General features: G+C 61.8%; 8 protein-coding genes and 1 non-coding gene across 9 annotated transcripts; 7 read left to right on the top strand and 2 right to left on the bottom strand.

Annotated features, from left to right (window-relative positions):
* Nucleotides 1-106: 106 nt before the first annotated feature.
* Nucleotides 107-7,031, top strand: ATG2 (Autophagy-related protein 2). Its single transcript, XM_062771547.1, has 5 exons — nucleotides 107-545; nucleotides 586-3,019; nucleotides 3,057-5,908; nucleotides 5,962-6,774; nucleotides 6,821-7,031. Exons 1-5 carry the CDS (start codon nucleotides 339-341, stop codon nucleotides 6,968-6,970), a joined length of 6,456 nt encoding a protein of 2,151 aa, XP_062627531.1. The 5' UTR covers nucleotides 107-338; the 3' UTR covers nucleotides 6,971-7,031.
* Nucleotides 7,032-8,024: 993 nt separating this feature from the next.
* gsk3 (Protein kinase gsk3) lies at nucleotides 8,025-11,782 on the top strand. The gene is made up of 9 exons (XM_062771546.1): nucleotides 8,025-8,409; nucleotides 9,205-9,256; nucleotides 9,307-9,441; nucleotides 9,494-9,573; nucleotides 9,630-9,713; nucleotides 9,770-10,264; nucleotides 10,307-10,434; nucleotides 10,475-11,500; nucleotides 11,556-11,782. The coding sequence occupies exons 2-8, from the start codon at nucleotides 9,223-9,225 to the stop codon at nucleotides 10,713-10,715; spliced, it is 1,197 nt and encodes a 398-aa protein (XP_062627530.1). The 5' UTR covers nucleotides 8,025-8,409; nucleotides 9,205-9,222; the 3' UTR covers nucleotides 10,716-11,500; nucleotides 11,556-11,782.
* On the bottom strand, nucleotides 11,237-11,651 carry PET117 (Protein, mitochondrial; the record flags this gene model as incomplete). The annotated part of the gene is made up of 2 exons (XM_062771545.1): nucleotides 11,237-11,500; nucleotides 11,556-11,651. 2 exons carry the CDS (start codon nucleotides 11,649-11,651, stop codon nucleotides 11,237-11,239), a joined length of 360 nt encoding a protein of 119 aa, XP_062627529.1.
* A 176-nt stretch (nucleotides 11,783-11,958) lies between the features above and the next one.
* Nucleotides 11,959-15,933, top strand: KINH (Kinesin heavy chain). Its single transcript, XM_062771544.1, is given in 13 exon segments — nucleotides 11,959-12,208; nucleotides 12,244-12,254; nucleotides 12,369-12,472; nucleotides 12,514-12,531; nucleotides 12,617-12,697; nucleotides 12,757-12,804; nucleotides 12,824-12,831; nucleotides 12,919-13,075; nucleotides 13,113-13,256; nucleotides 13,291-13,520; nucleotides 13,566-15,047; nucleotides 15,174-15,648; nucleotides 15,696-15,933. 13 exon segments carry the CDS (start codon nucleotides 12,188-12,190, stop codon nucleotides 15,731-15,733), a joined length of 2,817 nt encoding a protein of 938 aa, XP_062627528.1. The 5' UTR covers nucleotides 11,959-12,187; the 3' UTR covers nucleotides 15,734-15,933.
* Nucleotides 15,934-16,096: 163 nt separating this feature from the next.
* Nucleotides 16,097-17,030, top strand: LOC62_03G005018 (uncharacterized protein; the record flags this gene model as incomplete). The annotated part of the gene is made up of 4 exons (XM_062771543.1): nucleotides 16,097-16,510; nucleotides 16,546-16,653; nucleotides 16,702-16,892; nucleotides 17,000-17,030. The coding sequence occupies 4 exons, from the start codon at nucleotides 16,097-16,099 to the stop codon at nucleotides 17,028-17,030; spliced, it is 744 nt and encodes a 247-aa protein (XP_062627527.1).
* A 387-nt stretch (nucleotides 17,031-17,417) lies between these two features.
* Nucleotides 17,418-18,315, bottom strand: LOC62_03G005017 (uncharacterized protein; the record flags this gene model as incomplete). Its single annotated transcript, XM_062771542.1, has 3 exons — nucleotides 18,196-18,315; nucleotides 18,119-18,150; nucleotides 17,418-18,076 (listed from the first exon to the last, which is right to left on the bottom strand). The coding sequence occupies exons 1-3, from the start codon at nucleotides 18,282-18,284 to the stop codon at nucleotides 17,418-17,420; spliced, it is 780 nt and encodes a 259-aa protein (XP_062627526.1). The 5' UTR covers nucleotides 18,285-18,315.
* A 154-nt stretch (nucleotides 18,316-18,469) lies between these two features.
* ABH1 (Nuclear cap-binding protein subunit 1) lies at nucleotides 18,470-21,471 on the top strand (the record flags this gene model as incomplete). Its single annotated transcript, XM_062771541.1, has 7 exons — nucleotides 18,470-18,656; nucleotides 18,704-18,810; nucleotides 18,849-18,946; nucleotides 18,982-19,207; nucleotides 19,243-19,554; nucleotides 19,592-19,810; nucleotides 19,849-21,471. Exons 1-7 carry the CDS (start codon nucleotides 18,488-18,490, stop codon nucleotides 21,469-21,471), a joined length of 2,754 nt encoding a protein of 917 aa, XP_062627525.1. The 5' UTR covers nucleotides 18,470-18,487.
* A 168-nt stretch (nucleotides 21,472-21,639) lies between these two features.
* LOC62_03G005015 lies at nucleotides 21,640-21,711 on the top strand. The gene has a single exon. It is a non-coding gene; the product is annotated as a tRNA-Asp (tRNA).
* Nucleotides 21,712-22,227: 516 nt separating this feature from the next.
* Nucleotides 22,228-23,414, top strand: sdh4 (Succinate dehydrogenase [ubiquinone] cytochrome b small subunit, mitochondrial). The gene is made up of 4 exons (XM_062771540.1): nucleotides 22,228-22,411; nucleotides 22,617-22,703; nucleotides 22,823-22,971; nucleotides 23,034-23,414. Exons 1-4 carry the CDS (start codon nucleotides 22,342-22,344, stop codon nucleotides 23,256-23,258), a joined length of 531 nt encoding a protein of 176 aa, XP_062627524.1. The 5' UTR covers nucleotides 22,228-22,341; the 3' UTR covers nucleotides 23,259-23,414.
* Nucleotides 23,415-23,473: the final 59 nt, after the last annotated feature.

Here is a 23,473-nt window from a genome sequence, read left to right as displayed (position 1 = left end):
CCACCGACTCACCCTTGAAGACGCGACGATGACGGCGTTGAGTGGCAACAACCCAGGCCCATCCTCCCCACCCCTCTCCTCCCCATCGTTGTCTTCTTGACGAGCACTCTTCCACTCGCAATCATCCTTGTTCAGACGGCATAATGACTCCCTAGACAAGAACCACGACTCTGATACGCATCGCCCCACACGCCACCTCAAGCTCTTGCATTTCACACATTACGAACACTACCTACATAAGCCCCGGCCCCAGTGACCTTCCCCCCCGACCCATTCGCATGTCGCCAGCAACAACATACCTGTAACAACGCCAGCACCACCAACGCAACCCACGCGCCATGTGGTTCCCCTCATTTCTCACGTTCAACCTCCCCTCGCTACCCTCGATATCTCTGCCGGCCAACATCCAGCGCCGCTTCCTGTCCTATGTGCTACGACGCGCGTTGGGGCGCTTCGTCGTCTCGTCCTCGCTCGACGTAGAGCGGATACAGGCGCAGATAAGCCAAGGATGGGTCGAGATTGAGCGCTTGGAAATCGACACGACGGTGAGTGGCAACATGGCGTGCTGGTGCTCAACCCCCACAGGAGATAAACGACCTCATTCCAGATTCACTCCCGTTCACGGTGACCTCGGGCGAGGTGGCAAAGGTGTTTGCTCGCGTGCCATTCCCGAACCTATGGTCCGACCCGCTCTCTCTGGCTGTCGAATCCTTGACTCTGGAAGTTACGGTTTCGCCCTCTCCTTCGCAAGGCAAGTCCACTCTTGCCAACCTACCCCACCTTGGCCGTTCAGAGCTCAAGCATTCGCACCACCCCATCGACCTAGCGAGCTCGGTCACCTCGGCAGCCGACGACTTTGTCCACGATGAGCTCGACGCGTTCGAGGGTGCCGAGCTCGACAGGTCTATCCGTGAGAGCTTGATACTCTCCCACACGGACCCATTCTCCCGCGAGGCGCTGCCCGGTGGCTTTCCCTCGGCTGGTGGCGGCTCCAGCCGGCGGCAGAGCGAGCCTGAAGCGAACCCACTCCCCGAGCAGGTGGAGAGCACGACCGTTCTTACTGGTCTGGTGGAACGTATCCTCTCTCGCCTCCAGATCAACGTCAAGCAGGTCCGCGTACGGCTGCGGTATGAGGACGACCAGCATGGTGGCATTGTCGAGCTTCGACTAGGCGAGGTGGCGTACGCCGATCAGACCCCCGAGGCTTCAACCGAGCCTCGCAAGACGGTCAGAGCTGTCACTGTGTCATCTGTTGGCGTGTACCTCCTTCCGCTCCCCAAGCCGCAGGCAGAGCAGAGGCAGCCGCCAGTACTGCGCCCCTTTCCTGTCGCGCGCACACCGTCTACCGCATCGTCGTCGTCCTTGTCGTCGGACGATAGCAGCGACCAGTTCCATTCCATGGCCATGTCGCAGGCTGTGGCCGACCTACGAGAGAGCGTGATCGTACCGCCTACGGATATCCGGTCCAGTCGATTGAGCGCGCCTGCTCCTTCGGATCTGAGGTTCAGCACCATGACGGCTGCGTCTGGACGGAGCATCTACCACAGCGTGTACGCCGACGCGGAAGGAGGTCCTGATGATGAGTCTGTGGCTTCGACTACCCTCCCGCCTGATCCATGGAACGTCCCTCTTCCAGAGTCTCGCATCGAGCTTCCGCCTCCGGCACCACCTTCAGATTTGCGGGCCAGCACCATGACGACCGCGTCGAGTCGAAGCATCTATCACAGCGTGTACACTGATGCCGAGGGGGGTGAGGACGTGTTCAGGAGCACGGCGTCGCTACCGCCTGATCCTTTCAACATCCCGCTTCCAGAATCGCGCATCGAGCTGCCCGCAGAATCACGCATCGAGCTGCCTGCAGAATCGCCAGCCTCGCCAGACTTCGAGCCCGTCGAGGACGTGCCACCATCACCGGTCATTGCGGCGCCAGTGCCACTGCGGGCAGCTACGCCGCCGCGGCCTCGCACACCGCCATTTCAACAGCCGCCTGCAGCAGCTCCTCCGAGGTCTCTTTACGACTCGCACCCTGCGGACAGTTACGCCTCGGAGCGCACGAGCCGGACGGCGACTCCAACGCCTGCAGCCGAGCCTGAAGAGCCAACAGAAACCCTCCTGTTGTCATTTGGATCAGAGGATATTGTGCTCAAGCTGACCACGACCTACCCTCCAACTCCTCAGCCCGGGTCACCCCCGCGCGCCCCGGCTCCCCAGGTTAACCCGCTCCCTGCTGTGGACATCGATCTCTCGATCGGCACTGTGTCGGCAGTGATTCTTCCTCGGCACGCAGCCTTCCTTCTTGCTCTCGCACAGGCGGCAGCTCCACCATCGCAGTCCCCTCCTCGACAGCCAGAGCCTTCGTCATCTGGTAAGACGGATAATCAGACCGGCCAACCTCGCCTGGACGCGAAGGTCCATGTCAATGGCGTTTATCTTGCACTTATTTATGACTTGGGACGGCCAACAGACGAATTCAGGGAGGCTGCTCAGCAGTTCTTCCAGAAGCCTGCCAACGTGAACCTGCCCATGGGCCACTTGCGTCTACGACTCGAGGACATTGCGGCGTCATATGCCGCACCTGGCTTCGTGCCTCAGGCTAGCCCGCGGAAGCGCCCCGACGGTCGAAAGAAGGCTTCCGTTGGGCCACAACCCCCTGTCGCGACTCTCACAGTTGGCGACATCTCGCTCTTCGAGTACCTTGCGTCGGCGGAGACTGGCGACGACGAACCACCAGGCGGTTCCTTCCCAGTCCTCACCTTTGACGTCAACCTGTCACGGCAGTACGAGATTCCACCAGGCGCATCATCGAGCCTCTCTTCAGCGCACAAGCGGTCGTCCGATCTGTCTGCCTTTCCAGAGTTTGAGTCGATCGACTGGCGAAACGCAAGTGTTCAGAAGAGGAGCAGCGAGAAAGTGTGGAAGGTCAAGCCCAAGGCCAAGGGAATTCTTCGCAGCGCGAGTGGGTCGGAAGCACCGGCTGGCCCGGCGCTATCAGTGCGCAAGCGCTTGGATCACAGGGACGGTAGGTCATGGCACCTGTGCAATGCTGATTGTTTTAGCGGCCGCGATTGAGCTTCTCCCTGTCCACGCCTTCTTGGACCTGTCTCTTGTGGAGCGTCTCCTGCCACTCCTCCGCTCCTTGGCGCCTCTCGTGCAGTCATCACCAAGCGAGCATGCACCCACACCGACATCGCTGCACGCTGGTCCCCGACCGTTCGTGCCGCTGCGGAGCGACTCGATCATCGACGATTTGACTGCCACATCCGCTGGGCGGCGGTCCATCGAGGAACCACGCACCCTGCTGACGGTGCGCTGCCCGACGATCCGTCTTGATATTCGCTGTCCTGCACCACCCGCCAGGCGCGGCTCTTGGGGCGACGGTGCACACCTGCGCTCAGGGATCGTCACTATAGACATCCACGGTCTCCAGGCCAGGGTGGCACAGGACCCAGTGCAGGCGCCACCAGCTAGGAGACCCAGCATTGGGGCATTTGAGCAGCCCTCGGCCAAGGGAGGGATCAGTCTCGAGTGGCAGAAGATGGTGTTCTTGTTCAGCCGCGTTCCAGGTGCGGGCAGCCAGGCCAGGCTTGGACCCAAGCTGACTTTCACACCAGACAAGCGGTCATCCGCGTTCTTGGTTATTGGACCGTTAGCACCTGACCCAGGGGACGAAGAACTGCTGCTACCGTCAGTGTCGGTCAACTCTGAACTCGCGCCTGCTACTGGAGTCAAGACCCAGACAGTGTCCTGCAAGATACCGTCTGTACAGGCCAAGATTCGTCAGCCGACGGTCGAGGGCCTGCAGTTCTTCGCCGACGACATCACGCATTGGCTGGACGGAGCATTTGGAGACGGCTCCGCGCCGAAACCTCGCGACGACCTCAAGATGATTGGCAGTCGCTTCTTTGGTTCTAAGGCGTCGTCGTCGGCTTCGAGTTCCGCTGTCGACGACGAGGACGACGAGTTGGCTGCTACCCTGCTCCGCGTTGTTGTCAGCGAAGTGGAAGTCGCCCTTCTTATCCCCAAGGGTAAACAGCCTCCCAATGCCGGCGGCTCTGAGCGAATCGTTTCGCTGCATGCCTCAGACCTGGACGTGAAGCTCGAGTCGAACAAGGTCAACAAGCAGGAAACGTCCATCATCCTGTCTGCCATGGACGCCGACTTGTTCCATCTAGAGGACATTGGCGCTGAGCCCAGCCGTCTCTTTGGTCGTACCACCCCGTTGACCTTAACTACCCACTCTCAACCCTTAGTTCACCTCCGCTTCTCGTCCATCACGCACGCCGATCGCACCAAGGCGACGGGCATCAAGCTGGCCGCTTCGGCGTGCACGGTCTTCGTGACGAAAGATCTGGAATGGGTACAGGATCTTGCACGGTACGCAAAGACACCGGAGGGCGTGTTTGAGGATGTCGTCCCAAGCGAAGTCACCCGGATCCAGTTGAACCTCAACGACTGCAGTGCTCATGTCTCTGCCCCGACGTTGGATGGCGCCCTTCTCGTTGTCGCCAACGATTTGGAACTGCGAACCGCACTTGAAAGCGACGCGGACGAGACGACCTTGGACCTCGGCCTCGCCGGTGTCAATCTGCTCGCCATTGACGACCTCGGAGCTGCTGGGCCGTTGCAAATGGGTCACCCGTTCTCGCTCGAGGCATGGAAACGCGCGGGATATGCCCAGCTGGTGGAGATTGTGTCGATGGACACTCAGATTCTTCGCTCCATGATCCCACAAGAAAGCGTCCTTGTCGACGTCCTCGGCGCGACGGTGAGAGTAACGGCTTGTGCAGACTCGTTTGCGAGCCTCGGCGCGCTGGCAGGGGATATGAGCAAGCTGGTACCGGCCAAGCCTGTCACCAAGTCCTCTCCTCCTCCCCGCCGCCACATGTCGCTCGATCAGACGATCGACGTGTTCGCTTCCGTGGACCTCGAAGCGTTTGGACAAGCGCCTGAAATTGTGTCCGGCGCCGACATGATCGAGGACGATCTCCCAACAAACCTCGACTATCTTGACCACGCCGCCCGGCAGTCCAAGACGGGGCCGAAGGTTGATCGTTCAACGGGCGAGTCGCTCCGCTCGTGGGAGAGTACGGATGACGAGGTGCTCGTGCACGGCGATGTACGGGGCGGCACAGTTCGAGTCATCATGACCGAACCGTTTGAGGAGGACGCCAACTACTGGAACACTCTTCCTGTCCTCAGCAACCATGAAGACACACGAACCGGCAGGACTCGCGTCAGGGTTCAGAACTGCAGTGTATCCGTCCTTCTGCACGACGGCTACGACTGGCAGAAGACACGCAAGGACATTGAAGACGAGATCAAGTCTGTTCGACGCCGTCTGGAGAAGATTCGCCAGCTACTCGCTTCCGGTCAAAAGGCAGACGCATCGATTGAAAAGACAAGCTCGGTCCTCTTCAATTCGATTTACATTGGTCTTGATGGGAACCGGGGCGATATGGACTCGACGCAGCTGCTCGCGGCGATCGATGACGAGCTAGAGGACCTCGGAGCCGCGGAGACGGCCAGCCAAAGCAGCTGGCAGACATTCCCCGAGGCTGGACCGGGGGCTCGTTCCTCGCCCGTGCCGACGAAGCGGTCTCATGTCCGCCTGCACGGTAAGCGTCTGACACGGTCCAAGCGCGGACAGATCGAGTTCTCACTCTCGGATCTGCGCGCCGACGTCGATATCTACGGACCGGAGGATCCGACCGCCTCACGTGTTCATGTCACAGCCCGCTCGTTTGACATTCTTGACCACATCAAGACGTCGACATGGAAGAAGTTCCTGACGGAGATGAAGTCGGACTCGCGGGGCAACCTCCGCGAGACGGATGCCGACATGGTACGCTTGGAGATTGTCACGGTGCGCCCTACATTACCTGCCCCGGATGAGGAGATTCGCGTGAGGGTAAGTCGCGCCGAGTGGTTGTGAGGAGGTTGGAACTGACGCCACGTTCCCAGGCCAAAATCCTCCCTCTCCGCCTGCATGTCGATCAAGATGCTCTCGACTTTTTGAAGTTCCTCTTCAGCTTCCAGGCGCCACAGACTGCACCAGTTCCAGCCGAGGCTGAGCCGAAGAAGGAGCCATTCTTCCAGCACGTGGAGATCTTCCCGGTCGAGCTCAAGCTCGACTACAAGCCCAAGCGCGTCGACTATGGTGCACTCCGCCAAGGACGCACCATCGAGCTCATGAACTTTTTCCACTTTGACGGGGCCGAGATGACGCTACGACACGTAACGCTGTCGGGCATCACGGGCTCGACGCGACTCTCCAACTTGCTCCAAGACATTTGGACGCCCGACGTCAAGGCCAACCAGCTTGCCGACGTCATTTCTGGCATTTCGCCCATCCGCTCTGTGGTCAATGTCGGCTCTGGAATGGCAGATCTCATCCTGCTGCCGATCGAGCAGTACCGCAAGGACGGGCGTGTGGCACGGGGCGTGCAGCGCGGCACCAACTCGTTCCTCAAGTCGACTGCGCTCGAGCTCATGAAGCTGGGTGCTCGGCTCGCAACCGGCACACAGGTTGTGCTCGAGCGCGCTGAGGGCGTCCTTGGCGGCAAGCCGGGGGACAGTGTGATTCTAGAAGCGACTGGCCAGGGCAACTCTTCTGATGACGAGGAGGCGGAGGAGCGAAGTCGGTACGCCAACCAGCCCAACGATGTGCGCGAGGGTGTGCAGGCTGCGTACAAGAGCCTGTCTAGCAACATCAACTCTGCAGCGCAGACAATCCTCGCTGTGCCTATGGAGGTGTATGAACGGTCAAGTGATGACGTGAGTAGTGCGCTTGTTCGAGTTTGGCCGCTGACCTGAATCTCAGGGACCGCTGACTGCCGTGGTGCGAGCCGTGCCGATTGCCATCATCAAGCCGATGATTGGGGCGTCCGAGGCGGTTAGCAAGACGCTGCTGGGGCTGAGAAATACGCTCGACCCCGAGGGGCGTCGCGAGATGGGCGACAAGTACAAGTAGTGGTAGCAGTAGTGGTTTGTAACAGCAGCAGCATTGGGTGTGTGCATATTGATATCTTTACGTGTATATCAGTGTAATCGGGAGAGGGGCAGCAAAGGGTTGTGCCTGACCGCGCCTGAGCCTGACGACGGCGGTGAGTGCAGCGGTGAAACGGGGCCCGGGTTGGTTGTTGGGTGGTTGATGGCAGATGTTTCAGGAGTCGGCGGGGCACTTGGGGGCGCGGTGGGCACTGTGGGCGCTGTAGTGGGAGCCCGCAGTGCACGCATTCCATACATTGGGGGTTGGCGAGGATGCGCCCTAACGCGCTCCCCGCTGCCTTGGGCTGGCCTGTGCATGCTCTCTGTATGAGCAGCTGCAGCATGGGTCACGCTTGATTGATGCAATCTACAGTAGCGCGTGATGTTGCTGCGGTGACCCCAATTGTGCATTTTGTGCATGTGATCCGTGTGGGTGGCCTTTGGGGGGAACCGATGGGTGGTGGGTGTGGTCATGTGGGCGGGAGGGAGGGCGTGGGCGTTGTGGTGTGGCGTGCTGCAGCTTTGGTTTGGGGGTTGCGTCGTCGTCGTCCTTCGTCGTTGTCGTCGATCAGTGCCCATGTGCATGTGCATGCATGCAGTGCTATCTTAGGCCGGGATCACGTATCGGTGTTCGGCGCGGCGTGCAGCCTGCATGCATGCGGACGTGCTCCGTTGATGGTGATCCGTTGGTATGTGTGTCGTGTGCAGGGCACACTGTTTCGCCCGCCACTAAGCCATATTCGCCGAATCCCCGGTATGACGCTGGCTCTGTGTGTGTGGGTGGGTGTTCTGGGTGCCTCCACTGTTCACTCGGCTCGCTGGCTGGCTGGCTGTGCCTCGCTGCCTGGCTGCCTGGCTGCCTCCGCCGCCGCCGCCGCCGCCGTCTTCTAGGGAACGGGTGGGGGGTCAGCTGCCCCTTGATGCACACTGCGACTCTGCCGCCTGCGCGCCGACAACCTCTCCTCTCCGCTAAACCCTGCAATCCGCCCCCCCTCCCTCCCTCCCTCCCTTCCTTCCCCCCCCTCTCTCCCAGCCAAGCCAGCCAGCCAGCCAGCCAGCGACCTCCCAGCGCAGCCAGCATCACCGCGATCCACCACTCACGGCCACCTCCAACAACCAGCGACCACCAACCACCACCACCACGGCCAACCAACCAACCACAATCACCACCACCACTTGACTGCTACAACACACATCACACACAACCCAACACACACAACCACATCCCCTCTCTACTCGATCCACATCGACCCACAACTCACCCAACGGCGCCATCACAGCGCACAACAACAAACACAAGCACAACAGCGCTACACACCCTCGTCTCAACCGCCCCACCCTCGGCGCGCGACCAACCACCTCGGCCCCCACGCACGCGTCAACCAACCTCCCGCCGGCGCGCAACACGCCAAACAACGCAAGGTGCGTCATGCGTCATGTCGAGGAAGGGGGGGGCAAGAACAGGCTACTACTGCAAGGCGTGCACCGCGGCCTTGTTGCGCTCGCTCGCGACTCGCCGCCGCCGCCGCATCACACATCCACTACCACCCCTGCTCATCACGCCGTGGCGTCCCGTACCGCGGCGTGCGCGCGCGCGCGCATCACCCTTGTTGATGCGTGCTGCTACTGCTGCCCGCGACGAGCGTGACCCCCTGCGGCCCACTTGGGCTGCTCCTGCTCGTCGGATGCTGCTTGCAGTTGGCTGCCGTTGGGGCAGCTGCCGCCGCCGCCGCCGCGCACGTCGGAGGGGCGCCAGTGGTGTGGTGTCCTCCACACACAGCGTCCTGTTCTCCCCATACATTCTGCGCTGCGCTCTATTGCCCCCCCATCGCCTCGCAAAGTGTGCTATATAACCCCATGCTGACTGGTGCTTTCGCGCGTCCTCTTCTCCGCCCCTTCCGCCCATCAACGCTCACTATTCTACTGTGGCCCACTACGCAATCCCCCAACGCGCAACGCACGCTTTCACGCTGGCTCTCTTGCAACTCCACACCCCACCGTCTCTGACATCCCTTTCGCCGCCGCACATCCTCGCGACCGCCGCTCCCCTACACCTTTGCCCACCACCACCGCCGTCATCGCCCCCCCCCCGCCCGCCGGTCCCATCCGCCCACCGTGCGACTGTGACTGCGACTCGGACCAATTGGCCACCGCCGCCGCCCTTGGCCCCACTAACCCGTCCCGCCGCTCCCACCTGGTCGCGTGCACATCATACAGCTCTCACTCTTTGCCACTATGAGCAACGTCGTAAACGGCGTCAAGGTGTCCAGTGAGTTGGCCAACTGCCCCTCGTTCGCGGCATCACTTGCTCACTCCCAGACGATGACCCGAACAGGGTCGTCACCGTCACCGCCCACGAGGGCAAGTCGGGCCAAGAAATGGCCATCACCTACACAAACTACAAGGTGGTCGGAAACGGCTCGTTTGGTGTAGTCTTTGCCGCCAAGATGCTCCGTGCGTAGCCGCACGCACTGATTAAATCACAAGGCTGACATCGTCGTCATAGCTACCAAGCTCGCCGACGGAACCGAAGTTCCCGAACAGGAGATTGCGATCAAGAAGGTGCTCCAGGACAAGCGATTCAAGGTGGGCAGAGAGATAGAAGCCGCGGGCGATGGCGCACAATCTAACGCTGCTATCAGAACCGTGAGCTCCAGATTATGCGTCTGGTCAGCCACCCCAACGTGGTAGACCTCAAGGCCTTCTTCTACTCGAACGGTGACAAGGTGTGTGGTGCAAGGCTGTGCGGGCGCGCGCGAATCCATTACTCACATCGTCCCAGAAGGACGAGGTCTACCTCAACCTCGTCCTCGAGTATGTCCCCGAGACGGTGTACCGCAGCCTCCGCTACTACACCAAGCTCAAGCAGATTGTCCCCATGCTCCAGGTCAAGCTCTACATGTACCAGCTCCTCCGATCCCTGGCCTACATCCACTCGGTCGGCATCTGTCACCGTGACATCAAGCCCCAGAACCTCCTCCTTAACCCCAACACTGGCATCCTCAAGCTCTGCGACTTTGGATCGGCCAAGATTCTCGTTGCTGGCGAACCAAACGTCTCGTACATTTGCTCGCGCTACTACCGCGCACCAGAGCTCATCTTTGGCGCCACCAACTACATCACCAACATTGACATCTGGTCTACTGGATGTGTCATGGCCGAGCTCATGCTTGGACAGCCCCTCTTCCCAGGAGAGTCGGGCATCGACCAGCTCGTCGAGATCATCAAGGTTCTCGGCACGCCGACGAGGGAGCAGATCAAGACGATGAACCCCAACGTGAGTCGCAACAGCCTTGGCACGTGCTAACTCGCGACACAGTACATGGAGCACAAGTTCCCTCAGATCAAGCCCCACCCCTTCACCAAAGTGTTCCGCCCTCGTACCCCCGCCGACGCTATTGATCTCATCTCCCATCTCCTAGAGTACACTCCTACTGCCCGTTTGACGTAAGTTGAGGCGCCAAGCACGTGTTCTGACCCATCCCAGCGCGCCCGAGGCTCTCGTCCACCAGTTCTTCGACGAGCTCCGAGTGGAAGGCGCCCGTCTCCCCAACGGCAAGGAGCTCCCCGCCTTGTTCGACTTTACCAGGGCAGAGCTCTCGACCCGCCCCGACCTGATCCGCCGGCTGGTCCCCAAACACGCCGAGGCCGAGCTGCGCTCGCGCGGCATCGACATTGACGACTTCCAGCCAATTCCGTTGGAGGAACTCCGTATCAGCCTCGACTGATTCGCCGCCCGCTTTCGAGATTGATTTTCCCTACCTCCGTTCAGCATCGCCCGGCCGCCTGTCATGTTCTCTCTCTCTCGATCCCCCTAAGCTCCCTTGTTCTCTGAGCCGCACCAAACGACGCCGTCGCCGCCAATTCCCCTCTAATGTCTACTCTCTTCTCTTGTGCGGACCAGTCATATCCGCAAGTCCCCGATTGTTCACTACCCAACCCTCCCCCCAAACATAATGACGGGGTGGTGCGCAAATGTGGCGGCAGGCGACGAGCGTCCCGTGGAGCTTGGGCGTGGGGGGAGGAGCCTGTGAGAGGTGCCGTTGTGTCGTGGAGAGTGAGGCGCGATTGGGCGATGAGAGAGCGGGTTCCCTGTACGAATTGGATGAAATGCATTGACTTTAGCCAGTATGGGGGGTAGGCAGGAATAGATGGTAATGAGTGGGGGTTGTGGAGTATTGAATGTGTGATGCTGTTGATGTTGTCCCCGGCGCCGTCGCGGCGCCGTCGTCCGTCGTCGATGCTTGGCCTACACCAATCGCTGAGGCGCCGCCGTCTTGCTCTCTGCCGCCTCCAGACGCACCGCCAAGCCCTTCTGCGCCTCGTACTCTGCCAATCTAGCCGCCCGCTCACGCGCACGCTGCTCCTTGGTCTGCGCCTCGAGGAGCTGGGGCGGGGGCGAGATGATGCACGTAGCGCAGTCCTCGTCGACGACAGCGGCGGGTTGCTGGACCTGGGCGAGCTTCTTGGCGTTGACGCGCTCCTCGTCGCGCAGGACGCCGAGGTACATGTTCTGCGAGGGAGTGTCAGTATGCAGACCACCAGCGGGACAACTCGACGCCACTCACGTCCGACTCGCGCTTCTGCAGCCAGTGGACGCCGTAGACTGTTGCGCACATGAACACCATCGAGGTGCCGAAGAATACTTTTGATGCGCGGGACATTGCTGCTGGCGGTGGGGGTTGAGTGAGAGAGAGTGTGTGTGTGTGATGATCAAGTCGAGGCGGGCCGTTGTCGTTGAGGAAAAAGTCGGGACTGCAAGTGCGGTCAGTTACCGACGATGATTAGGATGGGCGTTGAAAGGGTGGAAGGGCTCTTTAGGCACGCCGCGTTACTGTTTATTTGTATTGGCCGTATTGGGAGGACGCGTCACGTGGCAAAAGTGTGACGTGGGACGAGGCAGGGCAGGGACAACGCGCGCGCATTGACTTTAGCCGCCTTGTAGACGACAACAACCACGGCAACACACTTCTCATTTAACACCACCTACCACATCGACGCTAGCACCCGCGGCGGCACGCAGTCGGACACCAACCCCCCCGAATCTCACCTACACAGAGGTGAACGCCGAGCCTTTCTCCCCTTGCATCCTCCGCCGCAGGCCGACGCCGGCGAGAGAGAGAGCATAGCGCATAGAGCACCGATCGGTTGATCAACACTTGTTGCGCATCGCACCTTCCCCCGCGTTGCAGCCGCCACCATGTCGGGGAACAATATCAAGGTATGTGTCGCCGTTGGAGCCGAGCTGACGCGCAGGTCGTGTGTCGGTGAGTACTGGAGTGGAGATGGCGAGTGCCAGAGCCGGCACGACACGCAGCACCCCGCCCGGGCCCTTGCGCCGCCGACCCCCCACCCCGCCTCGCTCACACCCGCCCCCACAGGTTCCGACCCATGAACCGGATGGAGATTGAGAACCGGTCCGAGAAGTGCATCGACATCACCGAGGACGACCTGACTGTGCTGCTTAAGAACGGGCAGTCGCTGGGTGAGCAGCAGGTCTGCATGGGAGCGAGCTGACACGCCCAGCTGGACCCGAGAAGGACGGTATGTGCAGAGGAGGCGTGGAGGCGCTCGCTCGGCGGCCCTAGACACACCGCGCCGCCGCCATCACCATGCTGATGTACTCCAGGCTTCTCGTTTGACCGCGTGTTCGACACCAACACCAAGCAGGAGCAGATCTTCGACTATGGTGTCAAGGGCATCGTGGAGGGTGCGTCGTTGCGGGAAGCTGAAGCCCCTACCTGCCCCTTGCTATTGCTCACCCGGCAGACGTCATGACCGGTTTCAACGGTACCCTGTTCTGTTATGGTCAGACGGGTTCGGGTAAAACGTTCAGTGAGTAGCGTGTGGCGATTGGCATTGGCATTGGCGCTGACGGTCCCAGCGATGATGGTGAGGCGAGGTGCTGTGGCTGGCTGAGCTTACCCCCAGGGCGCGGATATCGAGAATGAGGAGCTCAAGGGTTTGATCCCCCGTATCACGGAGCAGATCTTCGCCTCCATCTTGTCCGCAGACAGCAACATTGAATACACGGTCAAGGTCAGCTACATGGAGATCTACATGGAGCGTATCAAGGACTTGCTTGCGCGTGAGTGCGGAGATGTGTGCGTGGCATTGACGCCCAGCCCACAATGACAACCTCTCGATTCATGAGGACAAGACCCGCGGCGTCTACGTCAAGGGCTTGACAGACGTGTACGTCGGCTCCGAGGCCGAGGTGTTCAAGGTCATGAAGGCCGGTGGCTCAAGCCGTGCCGTCTCGTCCACAAGTGGGTTAACGCCGAGGACGCGCACTCACCGCAGATATGAACGCCGAGTCGTCGCGCTCCCACTCCATCTTCGTCATCGGTATCCACCAACGCAACACGGACACGGGCAGTCAAAAGTCAGGTAACCTGTATCTCGTCGATTTGGCCGGTTCAGAAAAGGTCGGCAAGACGGGCGCGTCGGGCCAGACCCTTGAGGAGGCCAAGAAGATCAACAAGAGTCTGTCAGCGCTCGGCATGGTCATCAACTCGCTCACCGATGGGAAGGTGAGTTGTCGAGAAACTTGCTATTTGCACAGCTCACACCCGCAGTCCACTCACATCCCCTACCGTGACTCCAAGCTCACGCGTATCTTGCAAGAGTCGCTCGGTGGTAACTCGCGGACTACGCTTATTATCAACTGTTCGCCAGCCACGTTCAACGAGGCTGAGACCCTCTCCACCCTCCGTTTCGGTATGCGTGCCAAGTCGATCAAGAACAAGGCACGCGTCAACGTCGAGCTGTCACCCGCCGAGCTCAAGGCCATGCTCAAGAAGACCGTCGCCGAGCTGGCGGCCGTGCGCGAGCACGCCGCCAGCCTCGAGGAGGAGGTCAAGATCTGGCGTGCCGGCGGCAAGGTCGACCAGGCCAACTGGACCATCCCTCTGGCCGCTGCACAGGCCGCCGCGGCCCCGCGCAAGCTGGCCACTGGCAGCCCTACGCCTACCCAGACTTCTGTTGGCGAGAGCCGGCCCGAAACACCCACCGCCTTTGGTGTCGGCTTGGAAAAGGACGAGAAGGAGGAGTTCCTGCGGCGTGAAAACGAGCTCAGTGACCAGCTCGCCGAGCGGGAGAGCGCCCTCGCCGCGCAGGAGAAGCTCATGGTCGACCTGAAGGACGAGATCGCCTACCTCAAGGAGCAGGAGGCGTCTACCATTAAGGAGAACAAGGCCATGTCGACCGAGCTGTCCGAGCTTCGTATCGCCTCCGCCCGCCTCGAGTCCGAATCCAAGGACGCGTCCATCACCCTCGACACATACAAGGACAGAGTGGCAGAGCTCCAGCGTGACATTGACGAGCAGAAGGCCCACATCGAGGAGCTCAAGAAGGTCCAGTCGCGCGAAAAGGAGGAGGAGAAGGAGAAGCGCAAGCAGGAGATGCTCAACGAGATGCTGTCCAAGATCGACATGGGCGGTGCTCACCTCGACCCTGCTGGCGAAAAGCTCCGCGAACTCCTCAAGGACTTTGACAAGCTCAAGGACGCTGGCAAGGAGGCCGAGATCAGCGGCCAGACCCGCGAGCTTATCCGCTCGCACCTCGCCGAGAACCAGGAGCTCATCCGCGATCTGCAGGAGCGCATCCGCGTGGGCCAGGAGGAGGCAGAGCTGCAGAGCAAGCGCCGCCAGGAGGTCGAGAAGCTGCTCGGCAAGCGCGACGACGCGTACGAGGAGCTGCTTGAGAAGACGACGTCGTCGCAGTCCGTCGCGGTCGCCGACATCAAGTCGCAGTTCGAGGCCAAGTTTGCCGCGCAGGAGGAGCTTCTCCGCGGCGAGATTGCCGGCCTCACCGAGCGCGCCGAGAGCCGCGCGGCCGAGATCCGCCGCCTCCAGAGCACGATCGAGTCATACAAGCTCTCCAACGAGGAGCTCAACCGCGCCCTCACGTCTGCGTCGGCCGGCATCGAGGACGGCGAGACGTTTGCCAACGCTACCCGCGAGCTCGAGCGCAGCCGCAAGCAGCACGAGATTCAGTACGCCGAGTTTGAGATCATCAAGAAGAGCTTGATGAAGGATCTCCAGAACCGCTGCGAGAAGGTGAGTGAGAAGCGTTGTGTTGCGCAATTGCGCAGGTCACGCCCTGTGCTCATGCGCAGGCGTGTGGTGGCCAGCAGTTGCAGGCCCCGACCTACCACGCCGTTCGTTCCCTGCTGACGCCCCCAGGTCGTCGAACTCGAGATGCAGCTCGACGAGGTGCGCGAGCAGTACAAGGTTATTGCCCGTTCGGCCAACTCGCGCGCCCAGCAGCGCAAGCTCGAGTTCCTCGAGCACAACCTCGACGCGCTCAACGTTGTCCAGAAGCAGCTCGTCGAGCAGAACACGTCGCTCAAGAAGGAGGTCGGAATCGCCGAGCGCAAGCTCATCACGCGTAACGAGCGTATCCAGAACCTCGAGACGCTGCTCAACGAGGCCGATGCCCGGCTGCAGCAGAAGAACCAGCGCTACGAGACGCAGATCCAGGCCATCCGCGAGCGCCTCGCCGAGGTCCAGGCTCAGCAACAACAATCGTACAACCACGCGCGCATCGCCAAGCCATTGCGCGGTGGTGGTGGTGGCGCGCAGGCTGCGCAGCCCGTGTTCTCGAGTGCCAACCCCTTGACAAGAATCCAGGACGAGAGTGCGGCGAGTGCCAAGCGACGTGAGTGGGGTGTGGTGTTTGTTTGAGTGGTGCTGACAATCCTTCAGAGTCGTGGTTCTTCTCGCCGTCTCACTCGCCGCGCTAGACGATCACGCATGGTGGGCCGAAGAGACGGTCATGAGGGATGACGGTACAGTGGGCTACCGGAATTGCCGACCGCGCCCCACCGTCACCTGCACGGACAAGTTGTCGTCAGGATTTCTGAGACCCATTGACGTAGATGACACGACTTGTTTTCACGATACACTTCCTATAGACGCATGCAGGTTAGGGAGGTTGATAGGGTCAGCGTGTTAGGGGGCAAAAACTGGGCCACGAATCGCCAACAGATGAGTTTGTGTCTCAGAGGGGTCTCAAAACTGCGAACAGATGACGGCCCTATGACGGCGACGTTGGTCGGCACGTATGGTAGCAGCAGGCAATATACTCACAACCCACCCATCCCACAATGCGCGACGGCAGGCCGCCCTCCCACTTCTGGGGACGCGACACGGTCGACATCTACAGCGCGACCGGCGCAAACCTAGCGCGCATCCCGAGCGCGTTCCTCACGCAGTCCAAGACGAACACATGGGCGTACATCCTGGACATCGTGGCGCGCCGGTGCGGCGTGGACTTTAGTCGCGCCGCGCCGAGCGTGCACGCCGACGACGGCAACGGCGCGGCGGTGGACCTGGACTTGGACGCACCGCCACAGGCAGGAAGCTACACGCTCGGCTGGCGCGCCGGCGGGCTCGGCGCACTGGGGCTCGTTCCCCAGGAAGCTGAGTTCTACGCGCCCCCGCCCCCGATGGAGAGGGAGTTCCGCTCGGTCCACTCGTCGGATATGGGCAGCGCAGGCACGTTCCTCACGACCGAGTCGGTGCGTCGCGCGGCGGGTGGGCGAGCTGACGCCAGGACGACTTCTACGTCGCCGTCGCGGTGCGTGGCAAGGGCCGATGCGTCGTGACGGGCCGATCGCGCCTCGCCGAGCCGACTTACCTCGCGTCCAAGGGTCTCAGCGGGGTAAGCTGCCACATTGGACAGACGGCACAGGCTGGCTGACGGTATCAGAAAGAGCTGACGAACATTGCGCGCGTGCGCATGTGCTCCCCCAACCACCCAGCTAACGGGGTCATGCTTGACCGGCACTTGGCGGCAGAGTACGCGAAGCACAACTTTGCCTTCTACCCCCTCGGCGGGGCGAGCGAGGGGACGATTGAGGGGGGGAAGGAGGGAGAGGAGGAAGAGGAGAAAGAGGAGACGTGGGTGTGCCACTTCTTCACGCCCCCACTGGGCGGGGACGAGACCAACCCCCTCGGCGCGGCGCTGGACGCGGCGTATACAGCGTGCCATGGGAAGGAGATCACAGTGTCCGGTCCCGACTGGGAGCGGCCGTCTAGCCGCCTAGCATCGTGGCACTACACGCAGTGCGTGCGCGTGTGCTTTGCCGGCGTGCGGCGGCGCGTGCGCCGGGCGGATGATGGCCGCTTGCCGTGGAAGCATGCGTGGGAGGGGGAGGAGAGGGCCGAGGCGGCTGAGCGGAGAGCGCAGGTGGATCGGTGGAGGCGGCAGACTGCCACGCTGGCGACGTTGTCTGCGTTCCCGGAGACTGAGGTACGGGACGCTGAGGAAGGGGAGGCGGAAGGTCGAGTAAACAGTCCAGTGTAGGTGTCAATGTATCAGTGCCCAGGTTCATCTTGGTTAGTGGGGTCAGAGGTCAGCCGGCCGGAATTCATCCGTTTTGCGAGGGCAGCGCCAGAGTTGCGCTCTAACCATCGCGTACATGCTTACACTTCCCACTCGAGTCCGCCAGAGCCCCATGCGCCCTCGCCTTCGTCGATCGCGCCGACGACGACTCCGGCCCAGAGACGCATGAGGCGGCGCTCTTCGGGGCCGACCCACACACGCTCCCCATCCCCGAGCCACCAGCCGTCGGCTCCCCAGTCGTCGCCCTGACTAGCCGCTCCTCCGACGCCAGCGATGAGGTCGCCCAGTGGCGGCGGCGAGTCGCGGCTCAGGAGTGCGCGCGCAGCCGGTCGTGCCAAGCTCTCGCCGTCGACACCGAGCACGCGCGCCAGTGCCGCGTGCCGCGCCTTCAAGGTCGGGAGGGTGTCGAGCGCAGAGAGGACCTTGATCAGCGCAGGCTCGGCGAGGAGCTCGCGCAGCGGTGCCGACGTGGCGATGCGCTCCAGCTCGGCCTGCCGCAGCGGCTTGGGGTCATCGCGCTTCAGCGGGTCCGTGAAGATCGACTCGTCGGGCTCTGGTGGCCACTTGAGGGAGGTGAGGGGGCGGAGGGGGGCAGGTGGTGCTGCTTCTGGTGCTGGGGCTGGGGCGGTTGCGGCCTCGGCTGTGGGGTCGGCTGCTTGCGAGGTGGAGGCGGTAGAGTCGGGCTCGAGGGAAGGTGCTGGGGCTGATGCTCCTGCTGAAGTCGCCACACATGCACCGTCTGGGTGGTCAGCTAGTCCCAAGGCTTTTCTAGCAGACCCACCCTTGTGCGTCTTGTAACACGCGACTGAGCAACTGGAGATGTCAGCTACTCTCACCGATGTACGGCAGCCAACTCACTACCTCACTGGACATGCCGAGCACCGATACTTTGATGTCTGCACCTCGCACACCTCGCAGACCTTTGCTGCTGCCGCCTTGGGCCCCATTGTGGTGGATATCGTCTGGGTCGTGTCGTCGAGGAAGGACTGGAGGAGCAAAGTGGAGGTTGGCCATTTCGTCCAAAACAAACGTCACTGGCAAAAAATCGGCCCAGCCAAAATTGATCCCGTCTAGACAACTAAGTTCATCTCGGCCAAGAAACGAAGTCACACACTGCTTGTTGTGGTTGTCACCCCCATCTACAGACGACATGAGCTTCCAAAACGGCTACGGCGGCGGTGGAGGCGGATACGGCGGTGGCGGTGGCGGCTACGGTGGTGGCTACGGAGGGGGCGGAGGTGGCTACGGCGGAGGAGGCGGTGGTTACGGCGGTGGTTACGGCGGTGGATACGGTGGTGGTGGTGGCCGTGGACGACGCAGTGAGTTGAGCCAATCCTGCGACCCTCGGCAGCTGCTAAGCCCTCAGATGACCGTGGGCGAGGACCACGCGGCGGTGGCGGCCCTGCACGCTCAGCGCCCGAGACGACCGCGGTGCGATTGCGCAAGATGGTGCTCAAGCTCGGCGACGACGAGGTGGGTTGCAGTTGTGAGGCAGCGTGCCTAACGAGCAGGACTACGACGCTGTCGAGGACCCGCCCCGCCTTGCAAAGGTGCTCCGCCGGCAGTGGCGCGAGGGCTCGCAGGGCGTGCTCGACGGATTCCGCTATGGGTGGGTTGGGGTATCGGCAACTTCCTAACCCTCAGAATCACAGAGCAGCCGTACAAGCACCACCACTACGTCTCGCTCCTCCTCCAGCTGGGCTACCGCGACCCCGAGGACGAGGAGGCGCCTGCGGATGACGCGCAGGTCGGCGAGAAGCGCAAGGCCGACGACAGCGAGCCGCAGTTTGCCCGCGAGGTGCTCGAGGACATTGGCAAGAGCTTCCGTGCCGCCGTCGAGGGGCGCGAGTGGCTCTCAGCCCGTCTTCTGGTGGGTTAGTTCATAGTGCAAGACTAACCCCTTAGCTACAGTTCCTCTCGCTCCTCGTCGCGCCGGGCCTCGTCAACCCCACCTCCCTGATCGACGTGTACAAGGGTCTCCTGTCCGTCCTCAACGAGGTCGGCGGCGGCGGCGACCGCTCCGAGCGTGCTGTCCGCGCCGTCGGCGAGGGCCTCATCCGCTCCGCGTCGTCGCTGTACCCCGCGTACCCCGAGGAAGTCGAGGCGCTCATCAGCAGCATCGAGGGCTTCATCCTCGCCCGTCCCGGATCGCGCGACCTCGCCAACCCCCTCTCGCCGATCCTCCCTGTTGGCGAGGTGGCCGAGCCGTACGCCGACGTGAGTTATGACGCCCGCGGTTAAGCTAACTCTCCAGACTCTCGCCGAGCTCCTCACGGTGCTGCATGCGCTCCGCGACTCGGACTACAACCCGCCCGAGATCCTCCTCCGTCCGTACGAGGCCCTCCCGGCCCCCGACAGCGACCCCTTCCTCCTCACCGCCGTCTACATGCCCCCAGAGATGTACGACGTCGATGAGCAGAACCCCCAGGCTGGCGAGGGCCAGACAGGTGGTCTCCGTCTCTTTGCCGATGATGTAGGTTCAGGGGATCAGAGAGTCCGCTAACCTGCCAGGTGGTGCCCAGCCCTGACAGCGTCACTGGCTGGACCCTCCGCAGCCTCATCCTCGACATGGTCTCCATCTTCGAGGTCAACCGCAAGGAGTGCGCCCGCCTCCTTCTTGCCCTGCCGCGATTCCTTCCCCCTGGCACCTTCAAGTCTGAGGACTCGGAGTCGACCTACTCGCTCGAGTCGTCGATCGTCGGCACCGTCCTCGCCTCGTACTTTGCCCTCCCCAAGGCGCCTCACAAACCCATCTACTTCTACTCGGCCATCACCGAGCTGTGCAAGCTGAGCCCAAGCACGGTCGCCCCGCCCGTCGGCCGCGGTGTGCGCAAGCTCTTCACCCTGCTCGGCCATGACGGCCTCGACGTTGAGATTGCCAAGCGCGCGTCAGACTGGTTCGCTGTGCACCTCAGCAACTTCGGTTTCCAGTGGATGTGGAAGGAGTGGATCCCCGACCTCGAGCTCCCAGCCTCGCACCCACGACGCGCCTTCATGCGCCGTGTCGTCGAGCTTGAGATTCGCCTCGCGTACCACGACCGCATCCTCCAGACTCTCCCCGACCCCATGCTCCCTCCCGAGGCGGGTGTTGTCTCAGAGGATGCCCCCGACGAGGTCTGGGTCTACGAGGACAAGGACAACGCCTTGCATGTCGAGGCTGAGCACCTGCTCCGCCTCTTGAAACAAAAGGTTGCGCCCAACGAGGTCAAGGACTACCTCGACAGCATCCCTGGCGCTCGGTTGGAATCAGGAGACATCTCTCCTAAGGTTCTCCTTATGGCCGCCGAGACCATCTTGCATTTGGGTTCGCGCTCCTTCTCGCATTTCCTCAACGCTACCGAGCGTTACCTCGACGTGTTGAGGCATCTGAGCCCCGACTTTGCCTCCCGGCGCGTCCTCCTCGACGCCGTCCAGTCGTTCTGGCGCAACTCGAGCCAGCAGCGTCTGATCACGGTCGACAAATACCTCCAGTACGGCATCCTCGAGCCCTTGGACGTTGTCGACTGGATCTTCTCGGACGAGTCGACCAACAGCACCGACAAGGGTGACGGCTGGACGGATGGCGACAAGTGGGAGATGCTTCGCATGACCCTGGACAAGGTCGTCGGCAGAGTTGTGGCTGTGCGCCGCCGCCTCCGTGCCGTTGACAAGGCCGATGAGGTTGCCCGTGCTCGTCGTGCAGCCGAGCGCCTCGAGCGTGGCGAGGGCGTTGGAGACGACGAGGGAGACGAGGACGAGACGATGTTGGAGCGCTCGCGCGAGTCGCGTGATGCGCAGGCGTCCCTCGACCTCCAGACCAACCGCCTCGAGAAGGTGTTTGCGTCGGTGGTTAGGAGGTTCGCTGCCGAGCTCCTGCCATGGGTGTACGCGCCTTCATCCGACTCGTTGGGCCTCAAGGCCGTGCTCACGCTGCTCGACAGTGGTGAGACCGGCGCGTGGCACCTGCGCGCGCGCTGGGGCTGGTGGCGCGAGTTTGTGCGCCTCTACGCACCCCACCTCGAGCCACTGGCGGCCAACATTGAGTCGTCGGTGTTCGCCTCGCTCCCCGCCCGCGAGAGCGGCGACGAGTCGCCCGAAGCAAGGGCCGAGGCCATGGTGAAGCAGGTGTGGGTCGACGTGCTCGGCCGTGAGTAGACATCAGTGGCGGCTGTAGCAGATCAGTAAAAATATGCAGCGGTTATGCGCGGTGACGAGGCGCAAACAACAAACAGACCATCATGACCGTAGTCGTCGATCGTCAATCCTGTGCCCTACGCCCAAGACGATCCGCGCGGTGCTTGAACTCAACCAAAGTGTAGGCTATTCCCGTTCGTATAACGGCTAGTATGCTCGCTTGTCACGCGGGAGATCGGAGTTCGATTCTCCGACGGGAAGTTGATTCATGATTTTTGAGACGAATCGAAGAGGAGGACGACGAGGACAGCACAGTGCGAGGTGATGTGATCATATATATTTGCTACTTCAGAGGCTCGCGCCGATGAGACAATCTATCCACCAAGATCTCTGATCGCTATTATGACGTGAATGTTGTGTTTTTGTTGTTGGTCCGTGCAGTTGTCGTTGCCGTTGTTGAAGGTGGTCCCCCCACTGCGATGAAGACCAAAAGTTACCCCAGCAACCTTGCCACACCCACCACTCGGTGGCATGCTAATGGCCGGTTGAGCGTGAATCGTCGGTGACCTCACTGGTTTAATCCGGACCGCCAGTGGTGATTTGAGCCCCGCGCGATTGGCTGTGACGCGGTGACCGAAACTGACCGTAAAACTCCGACGAGCGCGCCCGACCCAACCCGGGTGTATTTGGGTGGTGAGAGCGGAGGCATCTACGCTGCAGTACGACGTAGGCTGAGTGCACGCTAGCAGCCTGCCTGCCTGGCACGCACGCACGCACACTGCTCGCTCGCTCGCAGCCGGACTTGGTCGCTCGCCATCACTTGGTTGTTCTTGCTCGCTCGCTCGCTCTCCACGCCCCACTCCCTAGCCTTGACAGACCAGTGCCGAAGCCATGTCGTTCGTCCGCCCCGTCTCTGCCCTCCGCACCGGTCTCGCTCTCGGCGTGCGGCCCCTCCACACCTGTGCGTTTGTCTGGCTCCTCCTGGCCAATAGCCGGGGGTGTGATTGTCGAGGACGGCGACGACGACGACCGTCTCGACGTCCAACAAGGCGCATGCAGACACACATGGCGCGCATGTGTGTGTGTGTACGCTGACTGCCTCTCGACCTCACACCCATACCCCCGGCATTGGTGCATGGAACAGAGCACACAACTGACATTCCCAGCGCGTGTCGTCGCTGTTCAGGCGTCGAAGCGCAGGCAGGCCATCTCGCCCGACGAGACGGCCGGGTTCAAGTACACCCCCGACAACGGTGCGTAGGCGTGGCCTGGAGCGAGGCAGAGGCAGGGGCACGAGGCAGAGGCAGGTGTCTCAGTGCTGCCCCTTGCCTGCTTACTCGCTCGCGCGACGACGGCCGCTAACACCCCGCAGCCATCTTCAAGGGCACTGTCAACGACCCGACCGACTTCCCCACGCCCAACCGCGCCCACGGCTCGTACCACTGGGCCTTTGAGCGCCTCCTCTCGGCCAGCCTGATCCCCCTCACTGCCGCCGCTGTCGTTGCGTCGCCCACCGCCCACGTGAGTGGACGCGAGTCGCGAGACGAAGCCTCCCGCGCACTGACACTGACCCCCTCCCCCAGCCCCTCCTTGACGGAGCCCTCGGCGTCGCCATCGTCATCCACACCCACATCGGCTTCACGTCGTGCATTGACGACTACGTCCACGAGCGCAAGTTCGGCGCTCTTGGCTCGCTCGCCCGCTGGGCCCTCCGCTTCGGAACCGCCGGTGCCCTTCTCGGCGTGTACGAGTTCAACACCAACGACATTGGCATCACCGAGCTCGCCATCAAGCTCTTCTCTGCTTAAAAATGGGACCCCAATGACGGTGTACAGTAGGATATGCAGCACTATGGCAAGTGAGAAACATGCGCTAGGGCCCTGTTGTGCAAAAGAGCAAAGGGCTTTGCGGCGACACACACCATTCATCGGGGTGTCACCAATGACAGACTATATAAACAACAGGGCACACGCAACTGATGACACGCTTGGAACCCGACTACACATGATGACACTTTTGACAC

This window comes from Vanrija pseudolonga, chromosome 3, assembly GCF_020906515.1.
Source record: "Vanrija pseudolonga chromosome 3, complete sequence".
NCBI lineage: Eukaryota > Fungi > Basidiomycota > Tremellomycetes > Trichosporonales > Trichosporonaceae > Vanrija > Vanrija pseudolonga.
Note: the sequence above shows the minus strand (reverse complement) of the source record. Positions and strands in the feature narration are given on the sequence as shown.